Below are 19120 nucleotides of genomic sequence, written 5' to 3'. Positions count from 1 at the left end.
GTATTTTTCCACAGTATCTACCTTCAACAAGACTGTGTATGAACAACCGCATACTTCTTCACAAACATGGACAACAAAGGATCCTATCCTCTTCAGGGATTCTGTGATTTAAGGTAGGAAATCAAATTGAGGGTAGCTACATGCTCTGGTCCAGTTCCAGCTCCAAGCACACCCATGTTGTAACCTTTAAGGTGTGTGCGATTGAAAAAAAAACAAGATGGCACCTCGCACCCGGTGTTGTGACATTCTAGTTGGTTCTTTCTCAGGTTCATCAGAGAGAGTACATACAGAACACTTTCTAATGAGCAAATATCACTTCGCGATACGCGGTGAGTCACTCTCTCTGGGGGAGGAGTACCTGAGTCATCACAAACCTCCACCAATGCCAATAATCAACCTCCAGTATCTCCCCTCTGAGCAACACCGCTACACCCTCCCATGGTCAGATGGCTGTGCACTTCAGCCAGGCAGCTGAGGACCAGCTCCAAGACTGGAACGAAAAGACATAAAGACGGAATGTCCCTCATGCATGTGACAACAGTGCCGGGGTGAAAGCAGAAAAGAGGGTCTGTTTTCAGTGAAGGAGATGTCCATGGTTATGTTTCGTTTCTTATAAAAAGCCCAATAGTGTTAAGCTGTGCCAAGCACAGCATTCACAGGACTTGCCCTTCTCAGAAGGACATCGCCATGGAAGCGCGAGGCAAAACAAAAACACAGCTGAAAACTTCCCTGCGCTCGTGTGTTTGGGGTGTGTGCGTGCATGCGCGCACATTTGGCCAATTCTTTGTGTGTGTGTCTCGCTATCTGCATGTTCACAAAGTAGACCGAGAGAGACAGAAATAGAGAGAGAGAAAGAGAGAGGGAAATAAAGAGAAGAAAGCCTAGAGAAACCCAGAATGAACCACAAAGCTGAAATTCCTGTGATACGTGTAGCATGAACACAATCGCAAGCTCCAGGCTTGCCTCATCAGCATCAGAAACAAATGCATCAAAGTGGATTACAATTGATTCATGTACTTAGAGAAAGACAGTATTCAGGACCTTATCCTTTCATGCCGTCTCATGATGACTGATTCCAGGGTTGAATCAGTATGATCAAATCATATGAAAAAGCTATTAACAGATCATCATGTTCCACAACAACCAATGTGTATTTTCCCTTTTAACTGAGTCAGACAACACTCACTTAGAAAACGTTTAGGGTGGTTTACAACTAACATGTGTTGATTATCTGACAACCTGGTTTGACAATTAGCCACACAACCCCAAAAATGTGTACCCTACTTATTTAAAATTCTAGTATTATAGAAATGTCATAATTTGAGATTCTATTTAAATCACAGGAGATTAGATGATTGCACACTACACTGTGATGTAATTTCAGTGCATGCCTCCCGATAAAGTATGTCGACATTTTATGCACAGTCTTTTTGGAGATGTGAATTTTTAGAATCCTTTGATTTTGCATTGAAATACGTCTGTGGCACACACACACACACACACAGGCACACATAGGTGAATGTATAAAGGACGCCTCTGAAAGCTTCTCCTAACGTCACATGAACTCCAGTCTGGTCCACTTTGTGTCGATGTTGTTTCAGTTCGCTGAATGCCAAAACGTATGCTTATTACTGAACGCTTAAATGGATTTTGTCAGCTAAGCAACCTGTGGGGCTTACTTAAAAATTCCTCATTCCACATTTGAAATTACATGGGATATTAGGCAGGGTCTGCTGCCAGTGCCAGAAGGCACACTGGGATGCACACATCACCGTGGGGTTGAATATTGAAGGTGTGTTCAAAAACTGCCTCGAGACCCTTCATGTCCTTGTGACATTTCCCTGACTAAATCATTTTTTTTCCACAGACCCATTTGATGCATTTCAAATTCCCTTCAGAAACTCAAAGTTGTAGACTGTATAGCAGATTCAGGTACTCATAGTTTGTCGTCCATGCAAATGTTGTAAATGTTATATTTTACTTGCAATAAAAAATTTTGGGAGTAGAAACCATAGAATCATAGAAACATCCTCAAAATTAATGCAAGCACTCACATCTCAATGTATAACTGTGCCTGACCTCAACATGCCAATATCTATACAAAACTTATCAAAGCTAGTGACACATCACACCAAACCAACAAAATATGTAAATATATAAATAAATCACATATCACTCAATTGGGACAGACAATCTGGAAACCAGCACACAATCTAACATCTAATTAAAATATAATCCTAATATTTCAACTGTAAAAGAAACTCTTTTCCGGTGAACAGTAGGCACACAATATGAAGTAAAACCTCACCTAATCAGCTTGAGTCAATATAAACCATGATGGATAATGATAAAAGTGTTTTACCTGTCAGACCTGAACCCACACCTGCCCTGACTGAGCGGACTTGCAGACAACCCAAATAGAAAGAAAGGGAACAGGCGAAAGAAAGAGAGAGAGACCAGAGAGAAGAAGGAATCAGGACTCGCACACACCCTCTCTCACACAGTGCGTCGTGTTTATTTGTACTAAATGACTAAGGTGAGTGTGCTGCTGGTGAATCAGCAGGTGTCAGAAGTGGGGTGGAAACCATCTGCATCATTCCATTATGTGTGTGTGTCTTTGTGTGGGTCTTTGTGTGTGTGAGTATGTGCCTGTTTGGGTCCGTTTGCGTGGGTGTGCAGGGGTGGCCTTCCATAGTTAAAGGTGCCGAAGAACGAGACGATTCAGCGTAGGAACCCCGCTCGGCTCGCTCTACCTTTTCTCTGCTTGATGTGGGTTTGCCGCTGCCTCATGTGTCCTGGCTTGTGTGAGAACTCACTCGTGGCTGGTGATTCACGCCGGAGCCACTGCACAACTGCCACGCTTGTCTTCCACCAAGCCAGACCATAAGGCATGAATCAGGGCTCTCTCTCACTCTCACTCGCCTCTTTCCCCATTCCTCTCTTTCTCTTGCTATCTTTTGATGAAACCTGGGGTATTTGATAAATCATTGTAGCCATTCAGATCGACCATGAGTCGATCGCTCATGTCGAGGGAAACTTGACCGAGGAGGAAAACATGGAAAAAAACCAACGTATTTTTGGGCTAATCTCGTTCAGCCTTGTGGCGCAAGTGTGTCTCACATGGAGGTGACCACACTGCTGTGTTTGTGAGCTGGCCCCAAACAACTGCCCATGTGGCCCTAGGCCTGGGGGGGGGGGGGTCTGACACACTCTTACTCACCCCCCTCTGCACACGCTACAGTCACCCCCAGCAGAAGACTTCACCAGGGGCCACCTACCTAATGACAGCCACCACGAGTGACAAGACCTCCACCAACCTGTGTGTTATCAATCGGATGAATTCACCAAGCAGTCGCCTGCAAGAACCGCCGATAAAAAGTCACTTTGCTACAAGGCAGTGCACGATTTAGAGAATACTTTGCATTTCTGGGAAGAACCTTTTTTTTCCCTCCCACAAGGAGGCCAGAGGCTCTCTCTCCCCAATCCCACCGACTTGCGTTTACTACAGTCTGCAGGCTCTGCAACAACACTGGAGAGGGACAGCAACATAGACATCTATCTGTTGGACATGCACTAACGTCGATATTCACAGGGGAGAAAAGCCCCCACGGGCCCCCTCGGGTCTGTCAGATGAAGAAGAGCAGATCAGCACCAGATACTATTGAGCTGTCAGTGGCCTGTTATGCAAATTAGACGGCTGAGTTCATTTGTCGTCTAAATTGAACATCGATGTAAGACCTCATTAGCTCCATCCTCCCCCTGTGAGCGTCTTGCTGTACGCTCAATTACACGAGGGAGGCTGAAGGAGTTTAAGGACGGTTGTCCTGGAAATTGCGGCGAGGATGTGCGGCTCAGCCCCCTTCTCCTTCCACTCTGTCGCCGACACGGAATCCATCCTGCATTTCATAGGCATCATGGACGCCACATTAATAAGATTTCAATAACATTAATCCTAGCTGCTTTCCTCTCCTACCACAGGAACATGGATGCAAGGATAAGGGTAATTAAAAGGATACACGTGAAGCAGGGTGCCCATTAAAGTGAAGCGTTCATTGTACGCCAGGGCTGCATAAAACCAGAGGCAGGGGAAAAAAGGATTACAGCCACTCACGCACACACACACACACGGAGCGTTGCTAAGCGATGAAAACAAAAATGAATCGTTGTGCAGTTACCGCATGACAACTTCTAATGACTCCAGTGCTCTCCACCAAATTGGACCTGTCTGTCAGAGTGGCTAGAGCAGCCCTATGCCGTCGAACGATTCCACTCGCCTTAATGAGTTATCAGCCAGGGTGTGGAGCTGAGGTTTAAAAAACTGTTTAGCTGATTACACCAAACAGTGGATGTGTTCTGTGAATCTGAACACCGAGAAGTGATTCCGGTGGTCGCTTTTTAAAAACCGCACTGGGTAAATCCAGGGGAGATGCTGCGCACACGTAACTGACAGGTCATGTTCACCTTTGATGTTTGGATACTCGACACTGCTGCCGAACACAATGCATGTGGCCCACTGGAAATAGAAAACAGAGTATTTGAATTCAGACAAGATGACGTCACTACAAGCCTCCGGCCCTTTCGGGTGTCCTTGAAACCTTCTTTCCTCCACTCGATGGCCGGCAATCCCCCAGTGATCAAACACTACGAAGAGGATGGCTTGGAGGTGAACAATAATCGTTCCCAGGTTACAGATACAGATAGGTGCTGCGTGACCCCATCCGAGGCGTTTCCGATGACGTCTTTTGCTCCAGTTGAAAGGGGGCTCGTATGTCACCGCTGTGTCCCACAGGGTGCAGCCCAGGCCCCCGTCACTGCCCGGCTCCCTAGCCCCCGGGTGGGCGGGTTGCCTGGTGAGCTCATCGAGCCCGGTTAAAAGCACGAGTCACACCCCAGCAAGAGGCTGCCCCTGCGCTTCCTGGGAGGAAGGGTGGGGTGGGGGGGTCCCAGAGCGTTGGACTGTTCCCTCCCCTGCATCACCTCTTAGCAGCTTGGGCTTAGGGCTCATCTGCCTCCTATTTACTGGCCTGGAGTGGGGGCGAGGAGGGGAGGGCATCACTGAGGTGCCTTTGGAGGAGTGGACTGGATGGATTTCCAGTCCATGTGCATTTTGGAGCCACATTTAAACACTAACTTTTCAGTGAACAAAGTTAAGACGTTGAATGCAGTAAATGTGTTAAATACTGTATGTTCCTATACAGAATATAGACCAAAATTATGGTTTTGTGGAGTGTAAATAAATAACTAACTAAATAGATCCCTTAAAAGTAACTGTTTCAATGTTAAACACATTTCCAGTACTAAGTCAACATTGAGTGTCTAACCAACGCTGAATCATGAGTAAGAAAAGATATGACCTCATGTGACCAGACAAGCTTACGTGATATCCAACATGTCTGCTTCCAGAAAATGCAGACGGAATAAACCTAGTGGCTTAAAACCCCCTTCTAGCAACTACCTACTGTCACGGATGAGTGCAGGGGGTGGACCCAAAAAAGTACAAAGAGGCAGGAGGATAACAGCAAGGACTTTACTTGGCAGAACAGGAACACAACAGGAATACTCACATGACCTTCAATAACGACCAACAAGGACTGACATAGGGAGCAAGCATTGGTACAGGGCAGGGTAATCACACATGGACAACAGCTGGGTTGTCCAGCCTCCTTATTGTGAAGTCCCAGTAAGTATCCACGGTGAGCTGGTTTTAAAGCTACTTCTCCCCTTCTCCGAGCTGAGCCAGGGGAGACACAATTATAGCGTTAGGATTCTGATATTTAGACTTGCAGGGATGACAAGCTCCTTTCTGACCAGATCCCGTTCAGAGACATTCAGGTTGTAGACGGAAGCAAAGGAAATGCATTTTTGTCTTCTCCAACCAAACTCAATTTCATAGAAAAGGTTGTGTAATCACGATTGGCCTGCCCTAAAGTACGCATTCATGCCAAATTAATTAAACCTGTCTACGAAATGTCCACAATATTCACCATTTCCCATGGTCAAACCAGACAAGTTTGAAGGACAAGACAGACTCTTTTTTCTTCCTGCTTAAACCCCACAAAATCAAGCAATAATACTACTCACTACAACTCACATTATATAGAATATGTTTGTGACGTTGTCAACTATTTCAAACGAAAGCGTAGCATAGCTTGCATGGCCCCACACGCCTACTGTTTGTTCCTCAAATCAGAAGGAAGTGCAACCAGCGCTGTCTCCCACGCAGACGTCTTAGTCAAGGGCCGCTAAACCTTAAACTTCTGAGTCAACCTGCTAGCCTCGTCCCTTTCGTTACCCTCCGAACATAACAAAATGGTGTTCATTTCATCTGGACGCTACCACCTGACTGAAGTCTTCCTCTGTGACGTCCGTGAGTCTCTACCACAGCACGGCCTCCTGTATTCTGACAGAGCAGGAGAGTGTCTGAGGGAAGCCTGCCCACAGGTGGCCAGGCCATGTGTCCGACTCTAACAACCTGCTCCACACCACTTTGGCTCAAAATATGTATTTTGTTTTGTCTCTAAATGATTCAGAATGGGTCGATGGAGTGGGTACTATGTGTGTGTATGTGTGTCTTAGTATGTGTGTGTGTGTATGTGTGTCTAAGTGTGTGTGTGTGATAGACATTGGTCATTGAGATTCAATACATAGTTTAGGTCCTACTGTAAATTCGGGTCCTATAATCACTATCATACACATTTCATTATTTTGTACTTTAGAACTGTTTGAAGTTTTAGGCTTGATATTCACAATCTGCCGAGAAGGCAAACTTGCAGAGCATCTAAACTGAAGCTGATTGCGAAAAGAAATTTGAATCGAAAAGCAAATTCATTTTACACATTTTTGGCCCTCAACATCAAAGTGGTTCATGAATGAGAATGAGAAGAACGATTTGACAGCAACCACAAACGTTCAAACAAGCCCTCAACGCTTCTAAGTAGAAACATGTTCCTATGTTGGTCTTGCCAGCAGACATTAGCTAGTGTGGAGGTGAGACACGTGTCATCGTGTCATCCAGGGCTTTCAGGGCCCTTGTGAACACAGGTAAGTACAGTCAACTGTACATATATATTTGACATTCAAAGCATAAACCCTCAGTTATATAAATACATCCCCAGTGAGTGAGTGACTGCATGTAACCTCATGCAATGTCTGACAAGTAAATTATATGCCATGTATGTCAACAGTGGAACGGTCATTCACAAACGGCTTCTTTTCACAACGTACAAGCTGAAACAAATGAGTCAGGTGGCTGAGCGGATAGAGCATCGGGCTAGTAATCTGAAGGTTGCCAGTTCGATTCCCGTCCGGTGCACATGACGTTGTGTCCTTGGGCAAGGCACTTCACCCTACTTGCCTCGGGGGGACTGTCCCTGTACTTACTGTAAGTCGCTCTGGATAAGAGCGTCTGCTAAATGTAAATGTAACAAATCAAACTCCACGAGGTACGTTCGAGGCTGTCATGGAAACGCATTGTCATGTGGAGTGTAGCGGCTACCTTCAGAAACAAACATCGGGTATTTAAAGGTGCTTCGCGTGGCAGTGTGGACCATTTGCAACTTGCCTCAGACACAATCATCACTGAGTATTCGTCCACACTGACATTGCTACTACAGCATATCATTAATCCAGTAAATCACCCATTGCTCATACATTTTTACGTCCTGCTTGCAAAAAGTTATAATCGGATTTAACGCTGTCATTGTAAAGGACAGGCGGTAAAAGACGAACGTGTCACAGATTGCATGATGTCATGGTTCAGGTCATGAAACGCCTACGCACGGGAGTCACTGGGTGACACAGTGACAGTGAGTTCACGATGAGTGTTTCGTCTCTGTCTGGCATGCTGTCTGTGCCACCAAGGTGGCATCAGCAACAGCAGCTAGTGACAGGTTAAGCCACCGGCATACAAGTGATCCCCTTTCATTTGACACAGTGGCAGACCTCTCTGGCCAGTGTCACGTGATGAAAGTCATCCCCACAGATCGCATTCTAACCCCATGGAGTACACCAGTCTCAGACATGACTCTACTGAAAGCAACGTTTTCAGGGATCTGCATAGTAAAGCTGACTGCCAACTGGTTCTGCTTCTCAAGCAGGCCCCCAGCACTGACGCTAGTGCGTCAGTGCGTTAAGTACCTCAAGATATGGACAATTTTTCTGTCTTTTTCTCTCTTTGCTCTTTCCCTCTCGCTCTTTTATCTCTCCCTCTCTCTTGCTCTTTGTTCTTTCTCTCTCTCTCTCTCTCTCTCTCTCTCTCTCTCTCTCTCTCTCTCTCTCTCTCTCTCTCTCTCTCTCTCTCTCTCTCTCTCTCTCTCTCTCTCTCTTCTCTCTCTCTCTTGCTCGCTGTGACGTGGGTGGCAGGAATTTCAGGGTAATCACATTAGACGTTCACCACAGACTCTTTAAGCACACACTATGTTGGCTGTAGGTTTGAGCTAAATGTGAGAAATGACACGTCATCAGGCTCTATCATATGGCTTTTTACAACTGAATACAACTCCACTACCCAGAAGATCCTTATGACCCAGTAAGATGATGCATCAGTTGGGGTTTTACAGTAAATGGTCTGCTTGCTCCAAAATCTCGTTGTGTCTCCTTCCACTCTGAGTCTGTAAAGACTGTAGCTCAGGGTCTGGATGTAAACGCTTGTGCTGATAATTATAAATCTTCTCCACAGTATAATATTACTGGTCACTTGGCTCATTTGATTGATGTCCCCTTGCCCCCCCCCCACCGTCCCCCAAGATGTTTATGCCGATGTGTCATTTTAAAAATTGCATTTTAAATGTTGACTAAGCAATTGGTTCCCAGCAGTCGACATTCACCTCAGGCTTCTGGATGTGGTGGCCTGCTCATTCTCTTAGCCTCTAGGAATAAACACATATTTATTCTCTAACCCCTTCCTTAGTCAAAACAAAAACACCCAAGTCTTTGTTTCAATGTAATCGTCGCTGTTGGAAAACATTCTGATGAATAAAAACATTTCAAGTCAGAAGGATCTTAGCGTCCACGCGTCTTTGTCATGATGACGCAGGGTTCTCTTCATCTGTCACTCGAAAGAAGCATAACACAGATGTGGGGAAACAATCTCATTTGATGAATTCTCCCCATTTACTCTTCTGTGGAGAGTATTATAATTTGGGTCAGCTACTTAAGTATAAAAGCATGAAAAGGAAACCATGACCTTTTACTACTAAATTTTAAGAAATATACATGCCTATTTTTAGATTAACTTCAGTTCAGTATGCAATTACTTTATGGCTGCATGAGCACCCCCGCGCCTTTCCAGTAATGCCCAGAATTCAGATGCTGCAAATCACATTTGATTACTTCATGCTTTGTTTCACATTTAACAAGGCAGAAAACAACAATATTGCTCTGTTTAAAGGACAAAGTTTTGGAGTTCTTGATTTTCAGAATTTTTTGGTGTGTCAAATGCATACTTTCATTAATGGGATTTCTTTCAGTCCCCAGACTTGAGTTATTGACATCTGGAAACTGGCTCTGATATGTAAATATTCCTTCTACGTTTGGCCCCTGTGAAACCTGAGGTGAATCATGTCTCTCGGGAACACTTATGAAGTATAGTTACTATTTTTATTGTGTCATGGCTTTCTTATGAAAACTTTATTCATGATTTGACTTTTGACAATTCACTATACTGACACGTTTGATTTGACTTTGAATGTTTGCCTACCTCATGTCATTGATTCCAAAGAAACCTAACTGTTAGTCTGGTCATTAAATGGCTGTTGAAATAACAGTTAACACAACATGGAGATATCTGTCTGAAATTGATCACAGCAGCTTCCATTTTATTTAACCTACTTAGCCATGACTGAGTGCTAAGCCCTCAAGGATTTAACATTTCCAACTGTCAAAATGAATTAACCGTCACAAATACAACTTAAATCCCAAACCTTTTTCGTGAGGTGACTCATAACATGTGCACCCACAAAAGTTTGACAATTACGTTTGGTTTTATGGATTGCATTAATGTAACATGATGGCCATTGGGTTTCATGTTGTCAGCTGTTAGGTGTGTGTGTGTTTGTGTGTGTGTGTGTGTGTTTGTGTGTGCGTATGTGCGCGTGAGAGCGTGAGTGCGTGTGTAGCTTGAAGCAGTAAATCCATAAAACCGTGACCAGGCTAAATACTCAATCTTATCATCACTTCACATCAAGTTATTGTGCAGATTGGCAAAACAAATATCAGCTAAAACTAAAAGAATGTCAACCAACACTCTGACTGACTTATTTCTCTGTCCTGTCCATTGCAAGGTTTTCTGCATTTTATTATCAATGGTTGCCTAGGGACAGTTGATGGAAATAAACCAACTGGCAGAAGAAAATGTGAAGTGTGCCTTATGTCATGATGGCAGGCTGTTGTTGAGTTCCACAATAAATTAAGCCATGTTGAGCAACTCTGGTCCTCAGGGCACAGGGACCTCTGGTTTTCATTATACCTGCCCAATTAGATAGATTATTGGTTTGTTGAAATACCTCATTGAAGGTTGTGTTTTTTCGAGGCTGAGTAAATCCTGTTTGGGCTCAAGCCCAGGATCCATGTTTCTCTTTCAAATAGGGACTTTTAAAGCTCAAATTTGACTTTGTAGATCTCCCATTCACTCTAAGGGATCTGTTGTGAATGAGTTATGGATAATACACAATAAAACATGTTAAATAACTGAATCCACTACCCCACCATTTTCCCAATGAATCAATTAGCTCCATCATTTGCTTCATAGAATTCCATTGATTTACTTATGTAAATACAGGGTTGATATAAAGAACAGTCACTTAAACACTAATTGCATCTAAAAATAACAAATCTTGGATTCATTTAGCTAATTTAGTTCCAGAAGGATTGTTGGTTAGTCCAAGGCAGTTGTGTGAAGTCACTGGGCTGTTGGGCATGTTGTCTTTAAACAAGACTGACCGGGGTTCTGTTTACTTTCTCACATTCTGGAATTCCCTTAAATCAAACAGTTTACGTAACTAAAGGAGAGAAATCCACATTAGTCAGAAACAAACATATGCAGACATTTCAGGTCAGGTCAGTTGTCTTGATTGTGCTGTGTTGTAACAGTCAAGCATCTGAGTTGTAACTAGCATTGCTGTAATACTATGCACTGCTCATATTAGTCACATGCAAAGAGAGAGATTGAGAGAGAGTGAGTAAAGTGAGTGAGTGTGTGTGAGAGAGAGAGAGAGAGAGAGAGAGAGAGAGAGAGAGAGAGAGAGAGAGAGAGAGAGAGAGAGAGAGAGAGAGAGAAAGAGAGAGATTAAGAAAGAGCAGTAGAGTGAGAGACAGAGAGACAAAGAGAGAGAGAGAGAATATGTGTGTGTGTGTGTGCGTGTGTGTGTGTGTGAGAGAGAGAGAGAGAGAGAGAGAGAGAGAGAGAGAGAGAGAGAGAGAGAGACAGAGAGAGGGAGGGAGAGAGTGATGAAGAAAGTGTTCTGTCCATCTCTTCATTAACCGAATGACTGAGTTCAGTTGAGTTCTGGGTTCATGAAGTATTTATAAATCTGTATCTAAAGATTGGAGAAAGAGTTTAACAAACACTTCAACATAAAATGATCAGTTGATACACAGCGGTACTAGCAAAGTCGCTCTGGGGCATGAAGGCCAGAGGACGGTGTTTATAGTGAATACAGAAAAATAAAGATAATATACAGCCAATAGGTGTTTGTTATTATAGGCAGGCAGGACACTACATCATAGAACTGTGACTGTCATCAGAACAAAGTAGGTTACCGTAGGAACACGTATATATGAATGGATAATAAGACATAAGATTAGATAGTAATAGCTGATCTACTGATTGTGATTCACATAAGCACATATGTTATAAAAAAATATCTACAAGAGTAGGAAGAGAGAGAGAGACAGAAAGAGACAGAGAGTGAGGGAGAGAGGGAGAGAGTAGGAGAGAGAGACAGAGACACAAAGAGAGAGACAGAGACAGACAAAGAGACAGAGAGTAAGAAAGAGACAGAGCTAGAGAGACAGAGAGAGCGCCTACTCACTGTAATCAGGCGGGGCCTTTGCTCTGCTATGAGTTACAGGCTAGAATCCTGGCTACCCTCAAATAGCTTCGCAAATAAATGTTTATTCTACATTCTCAGACACTACCTCATGAGCTGTTCAAAGCCCTTGTCCCGAATATAGTAATTTATTCCACAAATATTTGTTGCCAGCCTACTGGTAAATAAACAGAACTCTGGCTGTTTGGAGAAAACAGCTGGGGTTTTCTGTACATTATTATTGAGCTTTTTTTTTTTAGCTCTTGACGTTTAGAAGTGACAACTGGGCAGTGTATTTCTTGCTTCTTGAAGTTGTGTGAATTAATATAGAACATGGACTGGCATTCTATATGAAAGTTATGTCCAATTTGATCATATACACAATATACACACAAACCCAGTAATCATATCATAGACTATTCATAAAGGATCACATTTCGTTTGTCTAAGTAGCTTGCTTCCATTTCTCTTCTTTCATTCTTGTTTTGGGTGCTGTCAAATTATGTTTAATTGGAACTGATTAAATGTAAACATACCAAAAATACAGTAGCAAGCATACATATTTTTGTTATGTATTTCAGGGCCAACATTGCTGAAACCCCCTGACTCTTGCACTTCTGTTCGATATAATAGACCCCATCTTTGTGGGGTCTATTATGTTGCTACTTAGACATACTATTATTGCAGGTGAGCTGCAATAATAGTATGTCTAAGTAGCAACAGCAGTAAATAATAAGTAGTGCATGACAACTCTTTTGTCATCTTTGATTGACCTTGAAGGAGACTATAATGATCATTAAAAATGCTTCTCACCTCGGGGTTGAATAACAACCTAGAGCGAATCACCTTCAGACTCTCCAACTAATATGGACTAGAACAACAAGCCTGGCCTCCCCCGGCCAGCTCTGCAGCCGTGAGTATAGGGAATGTGCCATGGCACTCGGCATTGACACTGTCCTCAACCATCCACAGCACATTATAATAGGCTCTTCCTGGCAGCTGCCGAAAACACTGCCCCTTCCTGATTGAGGGCGGAGAGTCCTTTCCATGCAGTCAATCCAGTCATTCTCAATGAGAAATAAAGCATATTCAAAGATTATACCTTAGGTTGGATATATCAAGATTTGTGGTAAGTGAGAGCGTAACGGGAATTATAGCAATGTGTGGAAAGCACCTGCGCCTATTTTTCTCAAACGAAAAATGGGTTGGCAAGGCTTCATTTGTCTTCGCATGCACATTTTTTGAGCTTCAAAATATTTATGGATTTTGTATTGGATCTACATATTTCAAAAGGCCTACTTGTCGATGCAAGAACAGGAAAACCTTACAGTAGCCAAGACTTCAGACGTTTCGCGTATAGCGCATTTGGAGCACTTCATATTCATAGAAGTTCTAACCTATAGGCTACATTTGTAGGCTATTACTCATTAAAATCACATTATATATTGTTAAAAACGCGCCGTCAAAATGACCAATAAAAGGAAACCTTTGAACGGAGCGGAGGAGGCGTCAGTAAATGTGTGACATCTATGCAGAGCAGTTTCAGGAACTGTAGAGAAAGGGCGTATGGTAGCCTATTAGTAATCGGCCAAACAGAAAGTCCCACAGTGGAACTGACAGCAGCTAGCGAATTGAGCTCAGTGTATGAGGAAACGCAACCAGAGGCAAGGACGAGAGTATTTCTTAGCATTACTGTCATGTCAGTTTTATATTTAAAGACAGTGAAATATCACACAGAATCAGCTGGATTACTTTAATTTTCCATTGACGTCTGTAAACAGAATTTGTATTTGGACACGCGGATATCGTAGCGAAATCATCTGTGGACAGAGGAAGACAGTCGACCGGCTTCCAGCCTGCGTGGGTAACGTGTCTACGATGGATGGTATTTTATGTCACAATTCGGCGGTCTGACTAATCCGACTCACCGGGGACCGTTGAGTCATTGGATTTTTTCATGGGAAGATTATTTCTCAAACGTTAGTAGGTTAATGTAAACTTGTCATTGACTTGCTGGGCTTTCCTGTCATCCACGGATCATAAGACTCTTCGCTATTTGTAAGTTGTTTTTCATTATGAATGGAATTAAATAGGCTTAGGTTAAAATAAAATACAATTAATATTTCTGAGATACGGATAGCTTACACCGTTTAACGGAGTCCAAACATTAAGATCATTTGTAGACCTATCAGCGCGTTTTATGTTATTGACTTTGTATTATGGAATAAGTTGTTTCCTCCTCCAAGTACCAAGCTGGATGTGTTGGTAAGCTACTTTAAAATTCAGAAGCCTATCTAACAACAGCTTGTTGCTCTGACCAACGAGCTAACGACAATACCACGTATTTATCAATTATATAATAAGTTTGTTTTTGTTTATCGTTTAAACAGGTGATAAATATCAAAAAGGAACATCGCCCCGCAAAAACTCTCAACGGCCTTAAAGTTGACGTCTCTGTGGGAAACGTACAAGAGACTTACACCTGATAATCAGATTATGAAGATTCAGTTTTACTGTTTCAATGACGGGTAAAATGGAAACCCCTTTTTATCACGATGACACTCAAAGTGTTCAAAACTTTGGACATATTCCAGAGTATGAACGCTACCAGGGACACAAGATGCTGAGTAAGAAAAACATGGCGGCACATCATTTCTCAGGTGTCGTCGGGCCCCCCTCTGGTCTAAAACTCTTACATGGCCAGCATGGTAGCAATGGCAATATCAATCCCAATAATCTTGGGATTAACAGTAACACAAACAACTCGCTAATGCCCTCGACAGATATGAACCTACTGAAGCTGGCGTCACCTGACCTTGAGCACCTGATCATACAGTCTAACCAGGGTCTGGTAACAACCAGCCCGGTGCCCAACTCCAGCACCAACCCTTTCATGTACAGGAACCAGGCGACCAACGAACAGGAGGGCTTTGCTGATGGATTTGTCAAGGCCCTGGCTGACCTCCATAAACAGAACCAGCTTGTTGGAGGACCCATGTCGCCTTCCTCCTCCATCCAGTCTCCTTACCAGAGAAACATCATGTCGAGCGGAGAGATGCCCATCTATACAAACTTGGGCAGCTACAACCCTGGTCAGATCACAGTGTCCTCATCGTACCCTGGGAGCCAGATGCCCTATCCCACTGCAGGCCATGGCTCTGGGCACAGTGGACTGGGGCAGGGTGCCCATCCTCACAATAGGGGTCTGGATGCCCCCCAGACTGTCCCAGAGGTACCCCACCCTCCGGGGGACCCCACCAGCTCACCACCCTCCCTCTCCCCCATCGACCTGGAGACCCAGGAGCGGATCAAAGCCGAGAGGAAGAAGCTACGGAACCGCATCGCCGCCTCCAAGTGCCGTAAGAGGAAGCTGGAGAGGATCTCGCGACTGGAGGAGAAAGTCAAGGTGCTGAAGACCCAGAACTCCGACCTGGCTTCCACCGCCGGCATCCTGCGCGAGCAGGTGGCACAGCTCAAACAGAAAGTTATGAATCATGTCACCAATGGTTGCCAGATTACAGTGAGCTCAGCCACTATGGCCAAGAGAGGGGACAGCACCAGCTGCTGAGCAACTCTGGTGACAACTGTTTTTTTTTTTTACAAAATCTGATCTGCTCTGAGTCCGTGTTTGCAAAGGAACCACGGTGTGGGGAACGAGCGTTCGGATAGTAAGCGAAATATGCCTAGGTAGAGATGGGGACTACCCCACCGTCGTGTCTCGTCTCTGGTAGAAATTCTCGCAACACAGTAAAATAGTTGCGTTTGACTATACACACCCACCTTCACTTGACACCTATTTCTGCTACAGTGTGCTTTTAAAAATGGGATTTCACCCAACACAGCTATATTCATGCTCATCCAGAAGGTAAATCAAAAGGGAAACGTGGTAAGAAGTGGTAAACGGGGAAAGGGGAAAACAAGAATGCGCCCTCCGTAGTACCGAATCAGGTAGAACGAATGAGCGCAGGGCAAAAGGAGTGGGACTTGGGCTGCTTCCTGTTTTACAGGAAGTCAAAGACACCAATACTACAAGGGTATTAAACATTTAGGATGAATCTGCGATGTATGCTTCATCGTAGAATGGGGAGCCTCTTTTTTTGATCACCCTTTCATTGAAGATATTGCATATAGTTCAGCAGACGATGGATGTTGCATCTGGGGTGACCTTTGAACTGCTGTCCGCGATTCCTTTTTTTTTGGTCAGTGGAGTATGAGATTACCTTATCTTTATTATCGGCTGTACCAAACCGAGCAAAGGATGCACAGTTTTACGTGAAGTATACTGTGTATACACGTGCATCAAAGTTACGGCAAATGGAATTTCTTTGGATTTTCAAAAGATTTGTTGAAATAACCCAATGTTGATTAACAACGATATTGGTTGTAATTTGGTGTGTGATAACAGTGTAGTTTTCCCATTTGTTTGAATCATCTTGTGTCAATGATAGCATAATTATGTTTGTTTAGTATTGTACAATGTGTGTATGGGGTAAAAGAAAATCTACTTTTTGATGATAAAGCTTAAAGAGTATTTCAACTCTAAATGTGTACTAAATGACTGTGTTAATGTGAGACTGCAGTTCCTGGTGATAGACTAGTTTAAAGAGACCATACCTTTGTACAATATCATACATGATAGTAATAGATTACTATTGGATGTTATTTAAAGCCAGTGCATTGTTAAAATTATCTTTCATTCAAAGCAAAGACCTTTTGCACTGTATTTGCATCTAGTACTTGGAGGATCAGTTTTGACGGATCAAGAACATATGCCATGTGTTAATCTTAAGCAATGATACTGTGTTAACCTTGGACAACACTGTGTCAGAAAGATACTTTGAGAGAAATTGGTGTTTAAGTTGCTGAATTTAAGGACCTTTGGTATAACAAAAGGGACGCAGCTCAGTAAAGCTAGACTGAAGACGTTAAGGGCTTTTGATCAGTAAAAGAGGAATTAGTCTTACTAAATTTCTGGAGCAATTTATTTATGCAAAATATTTCTTTGATATTTATGTTGCCTGTGTAATGAAAATGCACAGGATGTTTTTAGTGTCTTGTTGACACTTTTGGGAAATATGATATTGCACATAAGTAATAACATTAAATCATGTCTAATATTTATCTGTGGTTTTGACATGGACTGTGTACAGTGTAATGTTTCTGAAAACTATTTGATACTTTATCTTTTTCTTTTTTTATTCCTAAATAGTGCAAGCAAATAGAATATGACTGTCCACCCATTATTTGCTATACTTTTAGTTTACTTACCTTGACAAGAAGTGTGATAACGTTGACCAAACAAGACCATTGAAATATACCTATTGTGTTAATTGATGCTTAAACATTCATCAAATCTATACTGTAAGTTATATTACATTTTTGGTGCACTGAATTTATTTTACTAAAAAGACAGTGTCTAAATGGCGGTATACTGTATGTACAACTTTATTCACATCAATTTGGGAACAAATAAAAAAGGACAACAGACAGACATTCAAAGCTGTCAAATAGTTGTTTTGGAGTGTCAATGAAATATTTATTTTTGAACTTGAATAAGGCTTTTGATGTCACTAATTATATTTTTGTATAAAATGTATTCAAAGTTCGTAAGTACAAGGATGAATTTGAATAGGCGAAAATAACTTGTTCATGTTATTTCTATATTTCCAGTTTATTTATTACGGTCGATGATGAGGAGCTGTTCGTTATCTTTTTGTGCAAAAGTGTGTTTACTTGGCGACACTACTCTTTGATGGATAAAGTTATTTGTGTCAGTTTCAGTGAAATTGTATTTGAGAGTTTAAGGCTATTTCTTTCTCCCATTTCAATGTCAGATATAAAAAAATCTACCACAAAGTTACATCTAAATTGAAAAACAGTGTATGACTCTTTGATTCCCGACAAACTGCACTCTCCTTCTGGAAACATTGGCGTTTGCCTCTAAGACTGCATTCATTTCAATACCTAATCTTGAAGTGTTTTTACATGGTTTTGAAGGAATGTCTAGCAAACAAGCACTGTCTTTGAGCCACTGTTGGCATCAGTTGAACATTTTATAGTGGGCTTGGCACACAGAGCCTGTTTGAAAATGTAACCCCTTTAACTTGTATTCTTTCCAACATGTGAGAGGTCCCCTTAATCTCTAAACATTCAGCCCTGTAGATCATGCCAAAGATAAAGGATAGTTATTGATACCTATAGACTAGGTATATAGGTATAGTAGTGTGTATGTCATTGGACTTGAAGCACCCTCTCTGCAGTAGATGGGGGCATGTTGAAGAATTGACATATTTACAGTTCTGTGAATATCCATTCATTACCTATTAATGAGTTGTTAATGGTGAGGTCTCCAGGATAACCTGCATAGCTCTTGTCAAATTTCATCCAATCAACGATTTCATATCTGCTTCTGTAAGAACACAGCCACATAGTGTGTGCGCGGAAGAAAATGACCAACAGGGCGACTTGCCTTGGTTTATATAACTGTTTTCACTGATTGTTCGGGTTTACAATATGCTGTAAGTGTTCATCGTTTCCTTGAATGTTTTTTTAATCTAAAATAAAAGGTTTCTGAAAACATGTTTTAACTTGTGTCATCAAGGGGTTTCAGTGACATCTTAAAATCTATTAAAGAGGTCTGCATTATAACGCAAAGTTAACCAACTGATGTATTTGCTGTTATCTTAATTTTGTTAAACATTAGAGTAATACAATTACTAAGATTAGCAGATTAGCATGTCGTCTTCTTGGAATGAGGGTGAGGTCATCTGTGAATCCCCATTACATGTGGAGGGTGTTAGTGTATAGTTTGAAGTTGTTATGTGAGAAGTGTACAGGCAAAAATAATTGCACAAAGGTAAACTGCACAAAGCCATCCTTGATGTCATCTGTAACTGTAACAAGAGCCAGGAGTATGTAACATTCAAAGACGTCTCATACTGTATGTTTTATCAGAGCTCCTTACTGGTAAAGAAAACACGTATAAGGGGGAACTGAAACTGCTTTTGCACCAGGGTGATGCATGGTAGCATGCATGCCAAACATCTTATCCCTTTACAGTAGAGAGATAAATAATAGAGAAAGCCAGTCTCACC

The 19120-nt window shown here is 42.4% G+C and overlaps 1 protein-coding gene across 1 annotated transcript; it reads left to right on the top strand.

The window, feature by feature from the left end:
- The first annotated feature begins 13470 nt into the window (after window positions 1-13470).
- On the top strand, window positions 13471-18624 carry june (JunE proto-oncogene, AP-1 transcription factor subunit). Its single transcript, XM_062484245.1, has 2 exons — window positions 13471-14084; window positions 14417-18624. The coding sequence occupies exon 2, from the start codon at window positions 14548-14550 to the stop codon at window positions 15592-15594; it is 1047 nt and encodes a 348-aa protein (XP_062340229.1). The 5' UTR covers window positions 13471-14084; window positions 14417-14547; the 3' UTR covers window positions 15595-18624.
- Window positions 18625-19120: the final 496 nt, after the last annotated feature.

The sequence above is a fragment of the Osmerus eperlanus genome, chromosome 18 (assembly GCF_963692335.1).
Source record: "Osmerus eperlanus chromosome 18, fOsmEpe2.1, whole genome shotgun sequence".
Taxonomy (NCBI): Eukaryota; Metazoa; Chordata; class Actinopteri; order Osmeriformes; family Osmeridae; genus Osmerus; species Osmerus eperlanus.
Note: the sequence above shows the minus strand (reverse complement) of the source record. Positions and strands in the feature narration are given on the sequence as shown.